Here is a 15,717-nt window from a genome sequence, read left to right as displayed (position 1 = left end):
TGAAAACTGTGTCTTTTATTTTTACTTAAAACCAAATGAACTTTTTGGCCAACCCAATAGTTTACATTTGGTTAGAATTCTGTGGGGAGGAACGTGGAAATACATAAATTTTCTGCGGTTGTGCCTGTATTTTTCTTTAATGAATGGTGGTGAGTACTGGATCACTGTGGTATTTTAGGATCCCATTGTTTAGATTTAAAAGACTACAAGACATGTCACCCAATCAGAATTATTTTAAGGGGCACGTGGGCCCAAGTGTGAAGACTGCTATCTTAAGGGTACTTTTAAGTATTTTTCTTCCGTGGATACTTAAATTGCATTTTTTCTCCCTTCAGCGAGAAAAGATTCCAGAGGAATACTTCGAGCATGATCCTGAACACAAATTCATTTACGGATTTGTTCATACTCTTTCTAGTGCCGCACAGCTAACTGCTGAAGGTGCAGTAGTAACTTTGGTAAGATATTTTTTCTTTCATAAAGCATCTGTAGAAATTTCTGTCTTGTACACATGGTATGGTCCTGTTTTTCCCAAATGAAAGTAGGTTCCTGAAACGATCATTAGAACTTTATTAAGAGAAACCTATCAAAAGAAAGTAAAGTATACACATTTGAGCTTTAATCATCATTATGATTTAAAACGTTGCCATTGCTTTTCTCATCACAAAACAATTGCTATTAAAGGCAGCAGGAGAGATTTCTGGTTTCTCCTTCCACACCTGAGGGGACACACGCACGCACAGTGCACACACGCACACACAGACGACGCGTGTGGTGGTGGTGGGGCGGGGCAATCACTGAGCGCTCTGGTCCACAGGCAGAAACAGGTTCCGGGCAGTTTGAAGCTGAGTCCCAGACTGCACTGCCTAGGCAGTTCTGATGTGTGTCCTGACTGAGAACTACTGCCCTCAGTTCTCTGTTCCTTGGATAATGGATAATGGTGTTAACCATCCCTGCTGTCCTCTTATTGCCTGCATGTGAAGTTGCCCAGGACTAGGGTGCCAGTAGGACTTCAGAAGGCTTTACTCTAGTTAGCCTGCTAAGCTACAGCTGTGTAAGGACCTTTTTGTCATCCATTCCTAATTCCTATGGTAAGATTTTATCATTTGAATAATAAATCATATTCAAGTGAGAGGTAGTTGGGATTGTTTTACTCCTCCCTATAGCAAACCTGTAGGGGGGAAAGTCAGCTGCGTGGTCTGCAGGGAAGGAATACTTAGGCCACTCACTGCCTGCTCCTATCAAGGCAGAATTTAGGACAGGAGGCTTGTCCTTTTGAAAAGAGACCCCTCAGTGGGTACTGGATCAGACACAGGCCTTTTCTTGGCGCTACAGGCCACTTGGAGTGCTTAGCACATGCTTGAGAGAGGCAGGAATGGTGCTTGCATATGGAGAGCTAGGAAATGCAGGAAGGAGAGTATTTGGGTTGGAAGAGGGGCATTTCTTTGTAGCCAAGTTAAGCTTGATGTACCTGCGAGACAGCAGAATGGCAGTGTCTAGTAATCATTTGAATATATGGGATTGGAGCATGAATCTGAGCTAGAGGGAGGGAATTAAGTGTAGCTGTTAAAATGCAGAGAAAGTATGTAAAATAAAAAGTGGGTAGAAGATAGATCCTACTAGAGACTGTCAGCACTTAAGGGACAGATCCCCAGAGGAGTGGCTACAGTGGTAGGAAACCCAGCAGAGAACCCTAAGAGACACCAGGAGAGGTTCAAGAAGGAGAGTATGGTCCAAACGCTAAATGCTACCAAGAAGTTGCTCATGTCATAAATACCATGTCACTGAATACCTACTCTGTGTCACTTTTCTACATGTGGGGGGTGGAGGAGAGAACAAGTTGGATAAATAAAGTTCTCGCCTTTATGGAGCAAGTGTGGAAGACGTAAATTTTTTTTTTTTTTTTTTTTTATCGGAGTACAGTTGATTTACAGTGTTGTGTTAGTTTCAGGTGTATAGCAAAGTATAAGTGTTTTTTTTTAATGAGTGTTTTTTAAAAGATGACTATTTCAAGTGGTGGTAAAAACCATGAAGAGAAAGCAAGGTAAAGGGATAAAGTGATTAGAGGGGCTTACTAGAAAGCTCAGGAAGAGCCTCTTTAAAGAGGTAATGTTTGAACCCAGGACCTGGCTGAACTGAGGAAGATCAGGTACGCTGGCATTACGGGCAGAGGGGACAAGTGCAAGGCTCTGAGACAGGAACTTGTTCTGTGTGTTCAAGGAAAAGCAAGGTGGCCATTGTGATCCGAGCGGGGAATGAGGGAAAGAGCATAGGTGATGAGGTCACGGAAGGACAAGGCCGTACCGCACAGGGCCTCGTAACTTGCAGGCCACGGGAAGAAGGTATTTGTTTGATGGGAAGCCTCTGGCAGATCTGGAGCAGGCGCATAAAGTACTCTTAATTTAAGAGGCTCTCCTGGCTGCTTTGGGGAGAACAGACTGTAGTCTGTTGGGAGGCAGAGAAGTTAGGCAGTGGCAGCGATACAAGTCAGAAGTGACAGACAGAAAAGCGGTCAGGGTACCAGTGAAGGTAGAGATAACAAGAAGTCCTAACAGATTGGAGCAGGATACACTCAAGTGCAGGTTTTTGGTCTCAGCGACTGGGCGTGTGGCAGTGCTCTTTCATTTATGAGGGAAGGCCTGGGGAGTGGAGCTCTGGGACGAAGAGCTCTGGGTTGTTTGTGTGAAGGCACCGGTGACCACGGCAAGAGTAGTCTCTGTAGAGTGGTAGCAGCAGGAGGCTGACTGAAGTGGGTTAAGGAGAGGATGGGAGATGAGGAGCTGGCCTCAGGCCTGAGGACGCCGTCTAGGGGCAGTGGGGGACAGGCTGGGGACATGGAAGCATTCACACTGGAGGAAGCCTCTGACAGGGAGAAGTTGTTCAAAAGGAGACTAACTGTGGGCACAGTGCTCTGCAGAAGTGAGGTGGGATCAACTTCATTCATAGGAGAGTTAGCTTCAGTGAAAAGAAAGAAATCTCGCTTCCTCCGAGACAGGAGGGCAAGTGGGATAAATGAATATCAGCACGTGTACCAAGTTTGCCAGTACAAAGGTGAGAGGAAGTTGAGAGATTGCCAGTGTCGTTTCAGTGCCTCTGATGAGTCCCATAAAGTAGAGAGTTGAACCTTGCGGGGAGAGTCGTTCTTAGGGTACTAGAGAGTGCTGAGTTCTTTGGGGAATGGGAGCCGAATTTCACTAAGAACATATAATCTCAATACCCGTGTTTGAAAACACAGTAGAGTTTGGAGGGCATGGGCGAATCTGAGCTGTCAATCTGATAACCCTTCAGAGAGTAAACAGACTCTTTCAAACTGGACATTTTTCTTTTTGTCAAATGGCATATACACTCTTCTACAGAGGTAACAACAAATCACAGCTTACCTCTCTAATCTTTGCTCAGCTGTTAACTCCATCCAGTTCTTTGTAGGGTAGACATTTGATACATGTAAAAGAAACCGTGAAATCATCTCACAAACCGGCAGGTTTAGAGGAGCCCCAGGGATACAGACACAGGCAGGTCTTCCCACCTTAAAACCAAAAGAATTGACTAAGCTGCAGATTATGTAAGACAGAAATGAATAATGAAATGATAATGGAGATGTGAAAAATTGGGGCTATGAAAAGGACTACCCTTTGTATGCATGTGTGTTCCTTCAAAAGGCACTAAAATATGGGAATACTTGACAGTTGTAAAGCCCCTTTGTACTGCCTGTCCTGCTGTGCCACGCAGCAGCCACTGGGAGGCTCTCTTGACCACCAGTTTTTATCTTCAAGTTCATGCCACAAAAGGACTGGTGAGTGACTCTGAAGAGAAGGTAAAGATGTGCTCAGTCTTACCAGAATTTTACACACTCAAGCGTTATGTAAAATCGCCATGCAACCACCACCAGTCTTGTAGTTAACATTGCACGTGATAGGCACTCAAGCATTTACTGAACAGTTGAAGTCGACACTGGGCTGTATGTGCTGCCCTTGACAAGTGGGAAGGTAATAATACAATGCGTGTCTTTAGAATGCCCTTTGCTGAGATGTCCTTTCATTCCTGTGACCAAAATTGGGTTGGAAATTCACACGGGCAGAGTAGAAATATCAGACTCACAGAAATATCTGACTTACAACTGTGACCTGGCCTCTGGCCTTGGCTTGGCTGAGCAAAGTCTTTGTAGAACCTAGGAATAAAAGGGGTGTCAAAAAGAGATGAAATCTGTCATTCCTAACAATTCTTATCACAGCACTTAAACTGAACGAAAATCAAAGATCAGTGCTCTACTTTTGCAGGTTTACTTAGAAAGGCTTTTAACTTATGCTGAGATCGACATTTGCCCCACTAACTGGAAAAGAATTGTTTTGGGAGCCATTCTTCTTGCCTCCGAGTTTTGGGACGATCGGGCTGTATGGAATGTGGACGACTGCCAGATCCTCAAGGACGTTACAGTTGAGGACATGTGAGTTTGTAAGGTTACCGTGAACTTTCTAACCATTTTCCAATACCTCATTTGCTCTCATAAAGTTTACATTTTTAAGAAATGTTACATTTTAAGAAAGGTTACCTTGTGCAGAGAGCTGAAATAGACATAAAATTACAGCCTTCTTTCTATCTAGCTGTAGTATAACAATTTGTATTTCCCCTCATTCATTGGTAGGTCTTGATGTGTTATTGTTGTAATATTCTGCTTGAGAAATTGAAATTATTTTTCTGGTGGTTTTTGCCAAACATTTTACAAGCTCACTACCAGAGCAACATGGTACAGTAAGTAACTTGACAGCTTTCTTAAAGCTGTCTACCAGGTCCAGTCCATTTTTAAGGGGCACATGCCTGGTCTTTGAAGCAAGTGGCCACTGTTAAGGTCTTAGGGCCTCTAGACTACTGACAGGTTATAATTTCAACCTGAGTCACACATTGTGTATTTGCTTTTGCTGGTCTTTTTCTCCTTTTTATCTGAGGTTCTGTTGTTACAGAAACTATGATGTACAGGTAGCCACATATAAAGGTTTCAGATCCCTGTGTTCCTGTCTCCTCCCCTAAAGTCTGCTGAGCTAGGAAACACCTACCTCTCAGGTCGTCCGGGAAGCATCCCTGGGGCCTCACCCAGGGCACTCAGCAAACACAGCGGCACTTTGTGGGGCCTTGAGTTAACTAGGCAGGTTCTCCTCACAGATGGCACGCTCACATTGGCATGAAACGCCAGGCTTCCAATCTGGCTCTGGTGAAGGGCCCCAAGGGTGGGAAGCAGGATGAGCCAGAGAGGTAATTCCAGCAGACTCTCGAAGTGCCCGCTTGACAGTGAACCTGTCTTTGTGGGTGGCATTCAGGAAAATGTGAAAGGACACCTCTTGATTATATTGGACAGCAGCGGCCGATCAAGATGGCAGGCAGGGGCAAGAGTTTGTTTTTGTTACCTTTGCCCCTTACCCTAGATAATTCACAATTACCAAAGTGCATATTTACAGCTGAAGCGAGGAAAGCTGTGACTAAGAGAAGGGACCAGTGACTGTCAGTAGCTGTCAAAGTGGCTTTTGGTGAAAATGCCCACTTTGGTGATCATGTAAACCAGGTGGTCGTGGTGATATTGCTGGTAGCAATCTTAGCAAACAGTGGAACAGCAGATAATGAATTTGAAATGAATAGAAGTACTTTTGGAAGTTGCAGAAACTAAAGTGACGTTGACCAACACTATCATCAGTCTTTGAACTGGTCCCTTGAAGGAAGGAAAATTTGTAATCGTGAACACCATCCCTGCCATGATGGCAGCTGAAATTTTCTCAGAATCTGCAGCTGAGCTGACTGGGGCTCTGGTTCCAGGTACAACATCCGAGAACATGCAGGGAAACGTGTGGGTGTTCATAGACATTGAGCCCAGGAGCATTGGCGGCACTGTCCAGCTATGAAGAAACTAATTCTAAACAACGCTTTTCTGTGTAGAACGGAGAATCACCAGGAGTTATGTTTATAATAGGCTGCTTTTGTTTATGATCTTTGGGAGTTGGAAAGCATTACAACAAAGTGTTTAATACACATTTGTTTCATCCCTCTGCTGTTGACTACTATTTGTAATGGTCTCATTTTGAGTCTGAATTGAAAAATTGCTGTCTATCAGCTTTTCCTTAAAACTTTCTAACATCTCTGTGTCTTGTTAAATATATATTTCCCTTCAAAAGAGTAAGTTAAACTGAGCAGCTGCTGTTCAGACAGTTTGCTGCGCCTGTAAGTGGTAGGCTCTTCAGCCACCTAGCCATTTACAAACAGCAAAAAACACAGAAGATGCATATTCTGTAGGCATAATGCTTTTCTTCAGTGATTAAAGCTCTATTAATAGACATGTTAATCCTATGAAGTACTGTATTTCCACACAATTAAAATGTATTAGTGGAGAAAATATAAAAGGGATAGTGAAGTGCATTTATTCCTGTAGTAAATTAAGTCCTGATTAGCTGATTATCAAAACATTATCTGATTTACATTTCTATAGACTTCTGGCCGTATGAACAGGAAATTAATTTTGGAAGTAGGTTCAGTTAGGTTTAAAGTTCAACAAATGAGAAACCTCATTTCTGCTCATACTCTGCTCTCCATACAGGAGAACATGGAGCATTTGTTGATTTATCCAATGGATAAAATATTAACACTTGAAAACCAAGAAACCAAATGTATTGTAAAATAAGCCACTTGCATGTTTGTTTGGGTATTTATCATTTTTATCTAATCAACTCTCTAAAGTGATTGCTGTGAAAAGTGGTAAGATTTACTCTAACTTTATATTTATTTACTTAAACATTTGGCAAGCAAATGGCTGGATATGGTCATATAGCAGAAGCCTGCTCCCAGCACTCTACTTTCCCACTTCATTGAATTCGCCCTCTGTGGGCGTGTGCAGTCTGTCCTGGCAAGGGGCGGTAGGTCTGAACATTCTGGGCTGCTCTCCTAACACCGGGGGCAACAACTGCTCTATCAGAGGTCGTATCGTAAAGTGGGTTTAGTCTAGCTGAGACATAATCTTACTGCCTTCCTAAGCTTAAAGAGTGCATCCTGTCCTGTCATGGTGACGACAACTCACCCTAGTAAGGTTTTAAGGTGAACAGAAACTTGCATTATGCCCTTTGACACAGCCCCATGCACGGGGTGGGGGTGGGGGTGGGGGGATTCCCTTTCCCATCGAATGTAGCTTATTTATTTATTTACTTGAGATGAATCCTTGTTGCCTCAAGAGTTTTCCCCCCTCAGAGATAATAGCAGTGGCTCTCGATGGATCCATTTGTTGCCGTGGTGATGTGCCCACTCCTTTTGTTGGCTCGTCTCTACTTCAGTAAGCCCCTTCCTGTCACCAGCCCGGTGAAAATGTCTGCAAGTTCTTCAGAGCTAATAAACAGCATACATCATTCCTTTCAACTGATCACTAGAGCGGGGCCTCGTGAGTGAGTGTGGAGCATGAATCGTACAGCTGCACTAATGGAACTCTGAAGAATGAGCCCCTGAGTCAGCAGCATGAGTGCATAAGAGGGCCATGACCTCTTCCTCCTTGTCCCAGACTCAAAGTGCTGGGACGCAGAAAGGACCACAAATAGCTGTACCTTGTTTGCACATTAGGGTATTAATCCAGCTGGGTAGCCATTATTGGTTTCAAAACAGTATTTAGAGCCATCCTAGTAGCTCAGAATGGTATTTTTGAAGATAGCCCAGTTGACTAAAATTGTCCTGTGTTGGTTTTGTCTTCTCCTCCTCCCCCAGGAATGAGATGGAAAGGCACTTCGTGGAGCTACTTCAGTTTAATATTAATGTTCCTTTCAGTGTGTATGCCAAATACTACTTTGACCTTCGCTCCTTAGCAGATGACAACAACCTGAATGTTCTATTCACTCCTCTTAGCAAAGAAAGAGCACAGAACTTAGAGGTAAGGCTGTGAAATCACTAACTGGGGTTTTCTGTCAGCCACCGAAGCCACACCTGTAGCTAAATTATATTAAGCAGTGATTAGGAAAATGGAAAGCTGTTAACAGTTTGAAGAGCTTATTGACCCGTTGGCATCATATTTCCTGTGTCTTTTATGGTTTATACAGGGATCCCACATTATAAAAAAAAAAATTGTCTCTTCTGTAACCATAATTCAGAATACTTTCAATCATATTTAATCTGTTCTTAATGGTTTTCCATTTGAACCTCTACACTTACATATAACCGTACATGAATAATTTCTTAAAATTGTATCCCTAATCAGATGTACCTACAGAATCTACTTACCACTCTTAACTGTCTGTTTTTTTTTTAATAATTGATGTTTTGGACTATTTCTACTGTCTTGATATTTTTAATAAATAAATAAATGTATTTATTTATTTATGGCTGCATTGGGTCTTCGCTGCTGCACGCGGGCTTTCTCTAGCTGCGGCGGGCGGGGGCTGCTCTTCATTGCGGTGCGCAGGCTTCTCATTGCAGTGGCTGCCCTTGTTGCAGAGCACGGGCTCTAGAGCGCAGGGTCAGTAGTTGTGGCGCACGGGCTTAGTTGCTCCTCGGCATGTGGGATCTTCCCGGACCAGGGCCCAAATCCGTGTCCCCTGCATTGGCAGGCGGATTCTTAACCACTGCGCCACCAGGGAATTCCCTCTTAACTGTTTTTTACTCAGCTTGCAGTTCGTGTGTGTGTGTGAGTGTGTGTATGTGTGTGTGTGTGTGTGTGTGTGTGTATCACAGTTCAGTCCCATGAGTTTATTAGACAAAGCATCCGTGGCTAACCTGAGAGACCTATACTTGGAAGGTATAATGTGGATTCAGATACTGGATGTAGAAAGTACATGAGTTTTTAATATAAATGGTAACGTACATGGAACAACGTAATACTTATGGCTTATGATTTTTGGTGGGTATACAGCAAAATTCACAACTGAAATGAACACATTTAAAATTGATACTTTCTGTGGTACCTTGGTGGTACTTTAGAATAAGATGTTTTTCTACCATAATTTATGTGCAAGTGAAATAGCACCTTTCAGCGCTTGTCATTAGACCTCTCCTACCTTCAGCACATACCTACCTGATTAAAATTTTCTTAGAGTATGTAATAACTAATGAAAACTGAAGAGAAGTTGAATAGCTGAGTAAACACTGATTTTGCCCAAGTGTATGTCCATTACGTTTAAGGATCACGTGTGTAGGTAACAGATGATATTGCTATTAGGAGCCTATCATTAGGAAGCCAATTTTTAAGTAACTCTAAGTTATTAGGGCAAGTTACCCCTTGCCCCAGCAATCTAATCATAGCCCTTAAAGGTTATTACCTTAGGGAACTGTCAGTTAGTGTAGATATCAGCTATCCAAAGTAGCAGTAACTATGAACTTATCTAAACGAATGGAGATGTGTGGCTTATCAATGATGCTTTTTTTGTTTTTTTAAGGTCCGAACATTTTTTTCCCCCCTAATTATACCTATGTTCTACCTGATTGACTTTCCTAGGCCATTTCCAGATTGTGTGACGACAAATACAAAGACGTGTGTAGAGCTGCTATGAGAAGGTCTTTCAGCGCTGATCATTTCATTGGTATTCGGCGCTCCAATGCCATCCTCTCTTAAGGGAGAAGTGAGGGGTTGTAACATCATAAACCCCTCGAAACAAAGACTGGAGAAATATCACCTCTCCTGCTCAGAAACCAGCAAAGTTAGTATTTTCACCTTAAAGAAAGACATTGAATTCAAGAGACTCATGGACAAGCGAAGATTATGCTCATAGGAAAGAACGGGACCTCGTCAATGTAACACGCTCTTCTGTCCTTTTTATTGTAAACAGAGTTACAAAAACCACTCCAAAGCTAAAAGCTCCCAATCCACGCACAGATATCTGCTCCCAATCCACGCACAGATATCTGATAGCTGTGAGCTATGTGAGGTTTTTTAATTAATAGTTTAAATTTTTAGACTTTAAAGACACTAGCTATATAACTTCTATGTTTTTCTTACCTCACTGTCCCATACTGCTGCATATTCCTTTAGAATCAGTGCAGTATTACCATCAAAAAATGGGACTCCAAAAAAAAAAAAAGTAAAAAAACAAAAAAAGAAAAAAAAACAAAAAAACAAAAAAAAAACAAAAAAGAAAAAAAAACAAAAAAAAACAAAAAAGAAAAAAAACACAAAAAAAAAAACAAAAAAAAAACATGGGACTCCTAACAACTCATAAAGCCAAACTTCGGAACAGACTGTTGTAGCATCGTTAGGTTTTGCAGGGTTCTTCCTCCCTACTATATCATTGAAGCTGCTAGTCATTATTGGCAATCAATTTAAACCAAAAAGCTGCTGAATAACACATGTCATCCAAATTCTTTGCAGGCAGTACTTATTAGCATATTAGCATGTTTGCGATCATAAACAGAGAAAGTAGGTTATTTCCTTCTATTGGGTCCGTGCTGCATTTCTTGTTAACTATAATGGTGCTTCTGATTTTGTGATGATTTTCCTCTTTGTTATGTACTTGTGTTAAAGGATATTTTCATAATTCCAGCCAACATGGTGGTCCAGTAATTAACAAGCCGGTGATGAAATAGAAGGTGTCCCAAAAGTCTTAGAACAATTTTAAGCTTTAATATAGTGTGCTTGGATACTCCAGAACAGTGTCGCAGAAGTATAAATGCTAGACTGGCAAAACATCACTTGAAACTTTAATCGAATTTCTTCTAAACTCATTTACTTTTGTACATTTTAAACATTAAGCTTTTATTTTTTTATTTTTTATTTTTTTAAATGAATTAATTTATTTAATGGCGTGTTGGGTCGTTTCTGTGTGAGGGCTTTCTCTAGTTGTGGCAAGCGGGGGCCACTCTTCATCGCGGTGCGCGGGCCTCTCACTGTCGCAGGCTCTCTTGTTGGGGACACAGGTTGGAGCCCTGGCTTGGGAAGGCCCGTGAGCCACAATTACTGAGCCTGCGCGTCTGGAGCCTGTGCTCCGCAACAAGAGAGGCCGCGATAATGAGAGGCCCGCGCACCGCGATGAAGAGTGGTCCCCGCTTGCCACAACTAGAGAAAGCCCTCGCACAGAAACGAAGACCCAACACAGCCATAAATAAATAAATACATAAATTTTAAAAAATAAAAAATAAAACAATAAACGCTTAACGTTTAAAATTTACAAAACTAAATGAGTTTAGAAGAAATTCGATTAAACTTTCAAATGATGTTTCGTAAGTTTGTGGCATTTATACTTCTACAAGTATCAAAGCTTAAAATTGCACTAAGACTTGAGGGGATACCTCCCCTCCTCTTTTTAAAATAGTCCTTTGCAAGGCTGGGCTGCTTACCTGCTTGATCACCTAAGTTTCTTTTTTCTAGATTTGGTGAAGGAATTATGAACAACAGTGTTAATTCACATGTAATAAATTGAAAAGAACTGGACCCTAGTAGTAGTGACAGGAGAGTAAGTGATACGAAACAGCTTTTCTATCCTGTGTGTTAACCTGGCTGTAGGTGTCTCACTTCAAGTTCTATGTAAGAGGAAACATATAAACCTTAGGAACCCTTACCTCAGGCTTTAAAAGGCAGGGAGGTCCAGTAATCAGTCTTTTTGGAGATTGGTAAGGATGTCACCTAAACTTGAAATATTAAAAAAAAAAAAAAAAAAAAGTGTTCTCAACTATGTGAAATCTTTCTCCTCCTACCTTCTCAAATGTAATCCTAGGAATTTTGCCTGTAAACAAAGCATTTCTGGGCCAGAAGTACTTTCTCTCTTTATAGCAAGGCTTCACATTATACTGAGTGCTGCAGGTTCCATCATTTTTAAGGGACAGAGACATAAATGATAAATTATGGTATATAAAATACTACAATCTACCACCTCAAAAAATATTGTTTATGGAGTTTGGAGCTTGGAAATTCAAGTACTGATTGCAGTTTTATTTTGAAAAGAATGCTACAACTTATGTGGTTTTTCTTCCTCATGTTTATATTAAAAGAAAAGCTAATAAACTCTGTTTTAATTAAAATATATGGCTACTGTGTTTGTAACACTTCTCACTGTTCACATAACATTACAACTCTGCCTAACTCAAATGTTTTCAGTCAGCTCTGATAGTCGGGCCTTAAAGCATTTTCCAACTAACCATTCATAAGTTGTTTTGACCCCTGCCTTTAGTTAAGATGTAGACATTTATTTCTTCAGCTTACGCTCTTTTCAACCTGAAGATAATCTAGTCCACTTAAAATCACTGGCTACAGTGCTCAGTGGCATAATGCATTAGATGGCATTTTTGAATTGTTTGTTATGGTGCCAAGATGGAAATGCACATTGAAAGATAAAAGTAGGTAAATCCACAGAGAAAGGAATTACAGGAATACTGTAGAATCAGAACTTGTTGTTTGAGGGTTTCAAGCAATTGAACAGGAAAGAAAATGGAAGAACAGGAAGCAGTAGAATTGTGGTTGCTGTTAAGAGGGTGACTTTTAAACAAGCCACGTAATTTGACTTTAACATGCTATTTCACTTAACATTCAGTTGGAAATATACCAGATCTCTAAAGTTTCTTTTAGACCCTAGCCACTGCACTTGAGCAATATTCCATCAGTCCTGATAGTATTGCCGTAGTATTTCCTCCACCTTAGTTACCTTCCTAAGGTCACATCTTTAACTTTGTTCTTGTTAAGTTGCTGATGAGGAGAAATGATCTGATTTAGTACAGAAGGGAAAAAAAATCGATCACAAGTCACTGTTTATATCAATAGTTTGCACCGCGTAGTAATATGCCAGTTACTAAGCAGAAATGCTGACATATCTCGAGTGGTCGAAGGTTTGAAAAAAAAAAAATTGGGGGTAGGAACATTGGGCATGACTGTAGCTTCAAGAACAAGTTGGTAGAATAAGGGGAATCGCTAAAAATTGCTTTTCCCCTTCAGCTTTAATTCTAGAGGCAATACAGCCATTTTAATAAATGGGAAATTGAGGCAACTTAAGGTAAAAATTTAAACATCACAAAGTAGGTTCTCCAACAAATATGGGGCATGGAAACTAGTTATTAATAGGGTGGCAACTATGGCATGTTTTTCCAGATTTTTATACCGAGGAAGGGTTTGTTCCCTAAAGTAGTAAGACTATAAAAGAATATCTGACTACCTGAACTCAAATTTTATTTTTTCGCTTTTTAAGAAAAATTATTTTTCTCTATTGGAATACTGACATCTGTGCAATTTTAACTCTGGTATACCGTGAACTGAACTTTATTCTTTACAAGGAAAAGACAAAAGTTTGAAATGTATGTTTGAACCAAATTAAATTGCCATTTTTGTATGTTAAATTCATGTGGTTGACCCTAAGACAACTTCTTAGGGCCCAGTGTTTCTGGTTAAGAGAAATTTTTTCCACCCTGTATCAGATTCCATCATGACCCTATGCTTTCACATTTACTCCTAATGTACCCTGTATGCCCATTCTTGAAATTCAACAGCACTAAATCCTAGTTTTACAACAGGTCAAATTTCATTTCTTAGTTTTCCCATTCTATAAAATATACCATTCCTTGATTTTTGAAAAATGCTGAAGCCAGTATTTACTGGAAAACAATTCACTCTGTATTCAGGTTATGCAATGTTTTTGGAAATGTTTACCTATAGCGTGTAGGTTAGCTAAAATCTTTCATCACCCAAGACTTCTCTCTAACCACATGTAAAATGACTACGACTGTTCCCTCACCCAGAAGCCGCATTCTTGAGTATAGAGCTATTTGGTAAAGCACTTGACAGCTGGTAGGGGCTCTCCCAGGGGTAAGTGCTAATTTCTATGCAGAATCTGTAGATTACACCCAGCATCTATCAAGTTAAGGATTAGATCACCTAAAATCTTAACTGTTAGCCACTCACCAGCCTGGCCAGCCTGACACCGTGCCAGCAAGAATACAAAAGATCTAGGAGCCCTTCAGAGACACCTGGTCCCTTGTACACAGGTGCAATCTGTTTGGCTTCTGAGGCAATTTCCACTAGTCCGTTTTAAATGGGTTTGGCAGATGAGATAACATGTACTTCATGTGAAAGAAATGTTATGAATACCAGTTTATGGTTTAGGATCGCTAACATGCAGAAAGAACCAGGAAAGTGAAGTAGTATAGAAATTAAGAGAAATCCAGAGTCAAATGAAAAGAGGTGAATGTTCTTTAAAGAAAAAAAAAAAAAAAAAAAAGGAACAGGTTAGGTGATTACTTAACTGCTGTGAGGGCAGCTAAATAATTTGAATGTGATTAGAGAAAGTCAGTGACAGCCTCAGAACCTAAGGTCCTCAAGAATATGTCGATCTCTACTTCAAGACCTCAAATTACTCTGCTAGCTTTTTCTTACAACATCTATTCCTTCATCTTACCGTTCTCAATTCTACTGACCTTTACTTCTAGCTCCCCAGATGGTGGCCCTTTATCTCCTCACTGTGGGAACCGACTCTTCCAAACGCAGGGCATCAGTGTTTTGTCCACCTCCCACTGCCCTCTCTCAACAAGGTCATCTCAGCTTCACCCTTTGACTCTCTGCTCGTGTCCAATGTGGCAGTGCTTGATGTTGGTTACTACTATGAGCCATTTCTAAAACACTATCACCAGGTTCCAGGAAATACAGGATTTCTATGGCTCACGGGCTAACTGGCCCCTTGTAATCCCCTTTAATCAACTACTTGAGCCCTCCTGTGTTCCCACAAAGTAGTTGTTCCCAATTTGCTGCACTCACTCCCCTGATCTGCCCACATCCCTAGATGTATCTCCTCAGGCTAGGCAGCAACCCCACCTTCCAAACTCCAAAACTCATTTCATCTGGCATTAGGAATAGATGCCTCACTTCTTAAGGTAACCCCTCTCATCTAAGGGAGAGGATTCCATCCCAACTCTTCAAATCAAATTTCTATATCCAACACCCCCACCACCAGGATGGTGGTGAGGATGGGGCAATTTGACCTTCCTCAGCCCTTGACATGTCCTAGTGTTTCTCAAGATGTGGTCTCCAGACCACCTGCCTCTCATGGGCTGAAAGTCCCTGTAAGAAATGAAGCTTCTCTAAATGCAACGCGGAATCCTAGAACAGATAAAGAACATCAGTGGAAAATCTGGTGAAATCCAAATGAAGTCTGGAGTTAACAGTAGTGCGTTAATGTTGACTTCTTAGTTTAACAAATGTGCTATGATAATATGTTAATATTAGGGCAAAACGGATATATCTTTGCAACTTGTCTGTAAACCTAAAATCATTCTAAAAGTTTACTAAAACAGAACAAAAAGACCTAATTCTTGGATCCCAAATTCATCTCAATTCCTGGAGCTGAAGCCTGGGAATCTACATTTCTAATAGGAAGCCCAAATGATTCTTATGCAGACACAAATTTGAAAACTAGTCTTTCAATTCCCTTTCCATTCCATGCCTGAATGGCTGCTTCCTCCTTGTTTTACTTACCTTAACCTGATTTCATCTTTTAGATCCTCTCAACCCTAAAATATAAGTACTATCATTATCCCCCTTTCACAGATGAGAAAGTATAAGATGCAGTACACAAACGAAGTACTAAGAGCTTAAGTAATTTGTTCAGGATCAACAGCCCATGAATGATGGAGCTGGGAGTTGAATCCCTAATCAGTCTAGCTCCCAAATCTATGCACAGAACCATTCTGCTTCCTCTCATTCTGTTGCACGTAAGAGCTCTGTAACTAAATCACTAAAAGAAGCATTATTACCTATTTCTCCAACTTCCTAAGTCCAACAGTGCCCCCCTTTTCCACTGG

At 41.0% G+C, this 15,717-nt stretch overlaps 1 protein-coding gene across 2 annotated transcripts in view; it reads left to right on the top strand.

The window, feature by feature from the left end:
- Nucleotides 1–10,361, top strand: part of LOC309662494 (cyclin-Y-like protein 1) — a gene marked incomplete at its 5' end in the record, with an annotated part of 34,336 nt that extends 23,975 nt beyond the window's left edge. For both annotated transcript variants that reach the window (XM_082465253.1, XM_082465252.1), the window contains 4 exons: nt 336–455; nt 4,275–4,441; nt 7,723–7,885; nt 9,443–10,361. In XM_082465253.1, the coding sequence (XP_082321379.1) occupies nt 336–455; nt 4,275–4,441; nt 7,723–7,885; nt 9,443–9,559 (567 nt within the window). In that variant the 3' untranslated portion in view covers nt 9,560–10,361. The remainder of the gene's footprint in view (nt 1–335; nt 456–4,274; nt 4,442–7,722; nt 7,886–9,442) is intronic.
- Between the last annotated feature and the right edge of the window lie 5,356 nt (nt 10,362–15,717).

This window comes from Balaenoptera physalus (genome assembly GCF_965194825.1).
Source record: "Balaenoptera physalus genome assembly, chromosome: 6".
NCBI lineage: Eukaryota > Metazoa > Chordata > Mammalia > Artiodactyla > Balaenopteridae > Balaenoptera > Balaenoptera physalus.
Note: the sequence above shows the minus strand (reverse complement) of the source record. Positions and strands in the feature narration are given on the sequence as shown.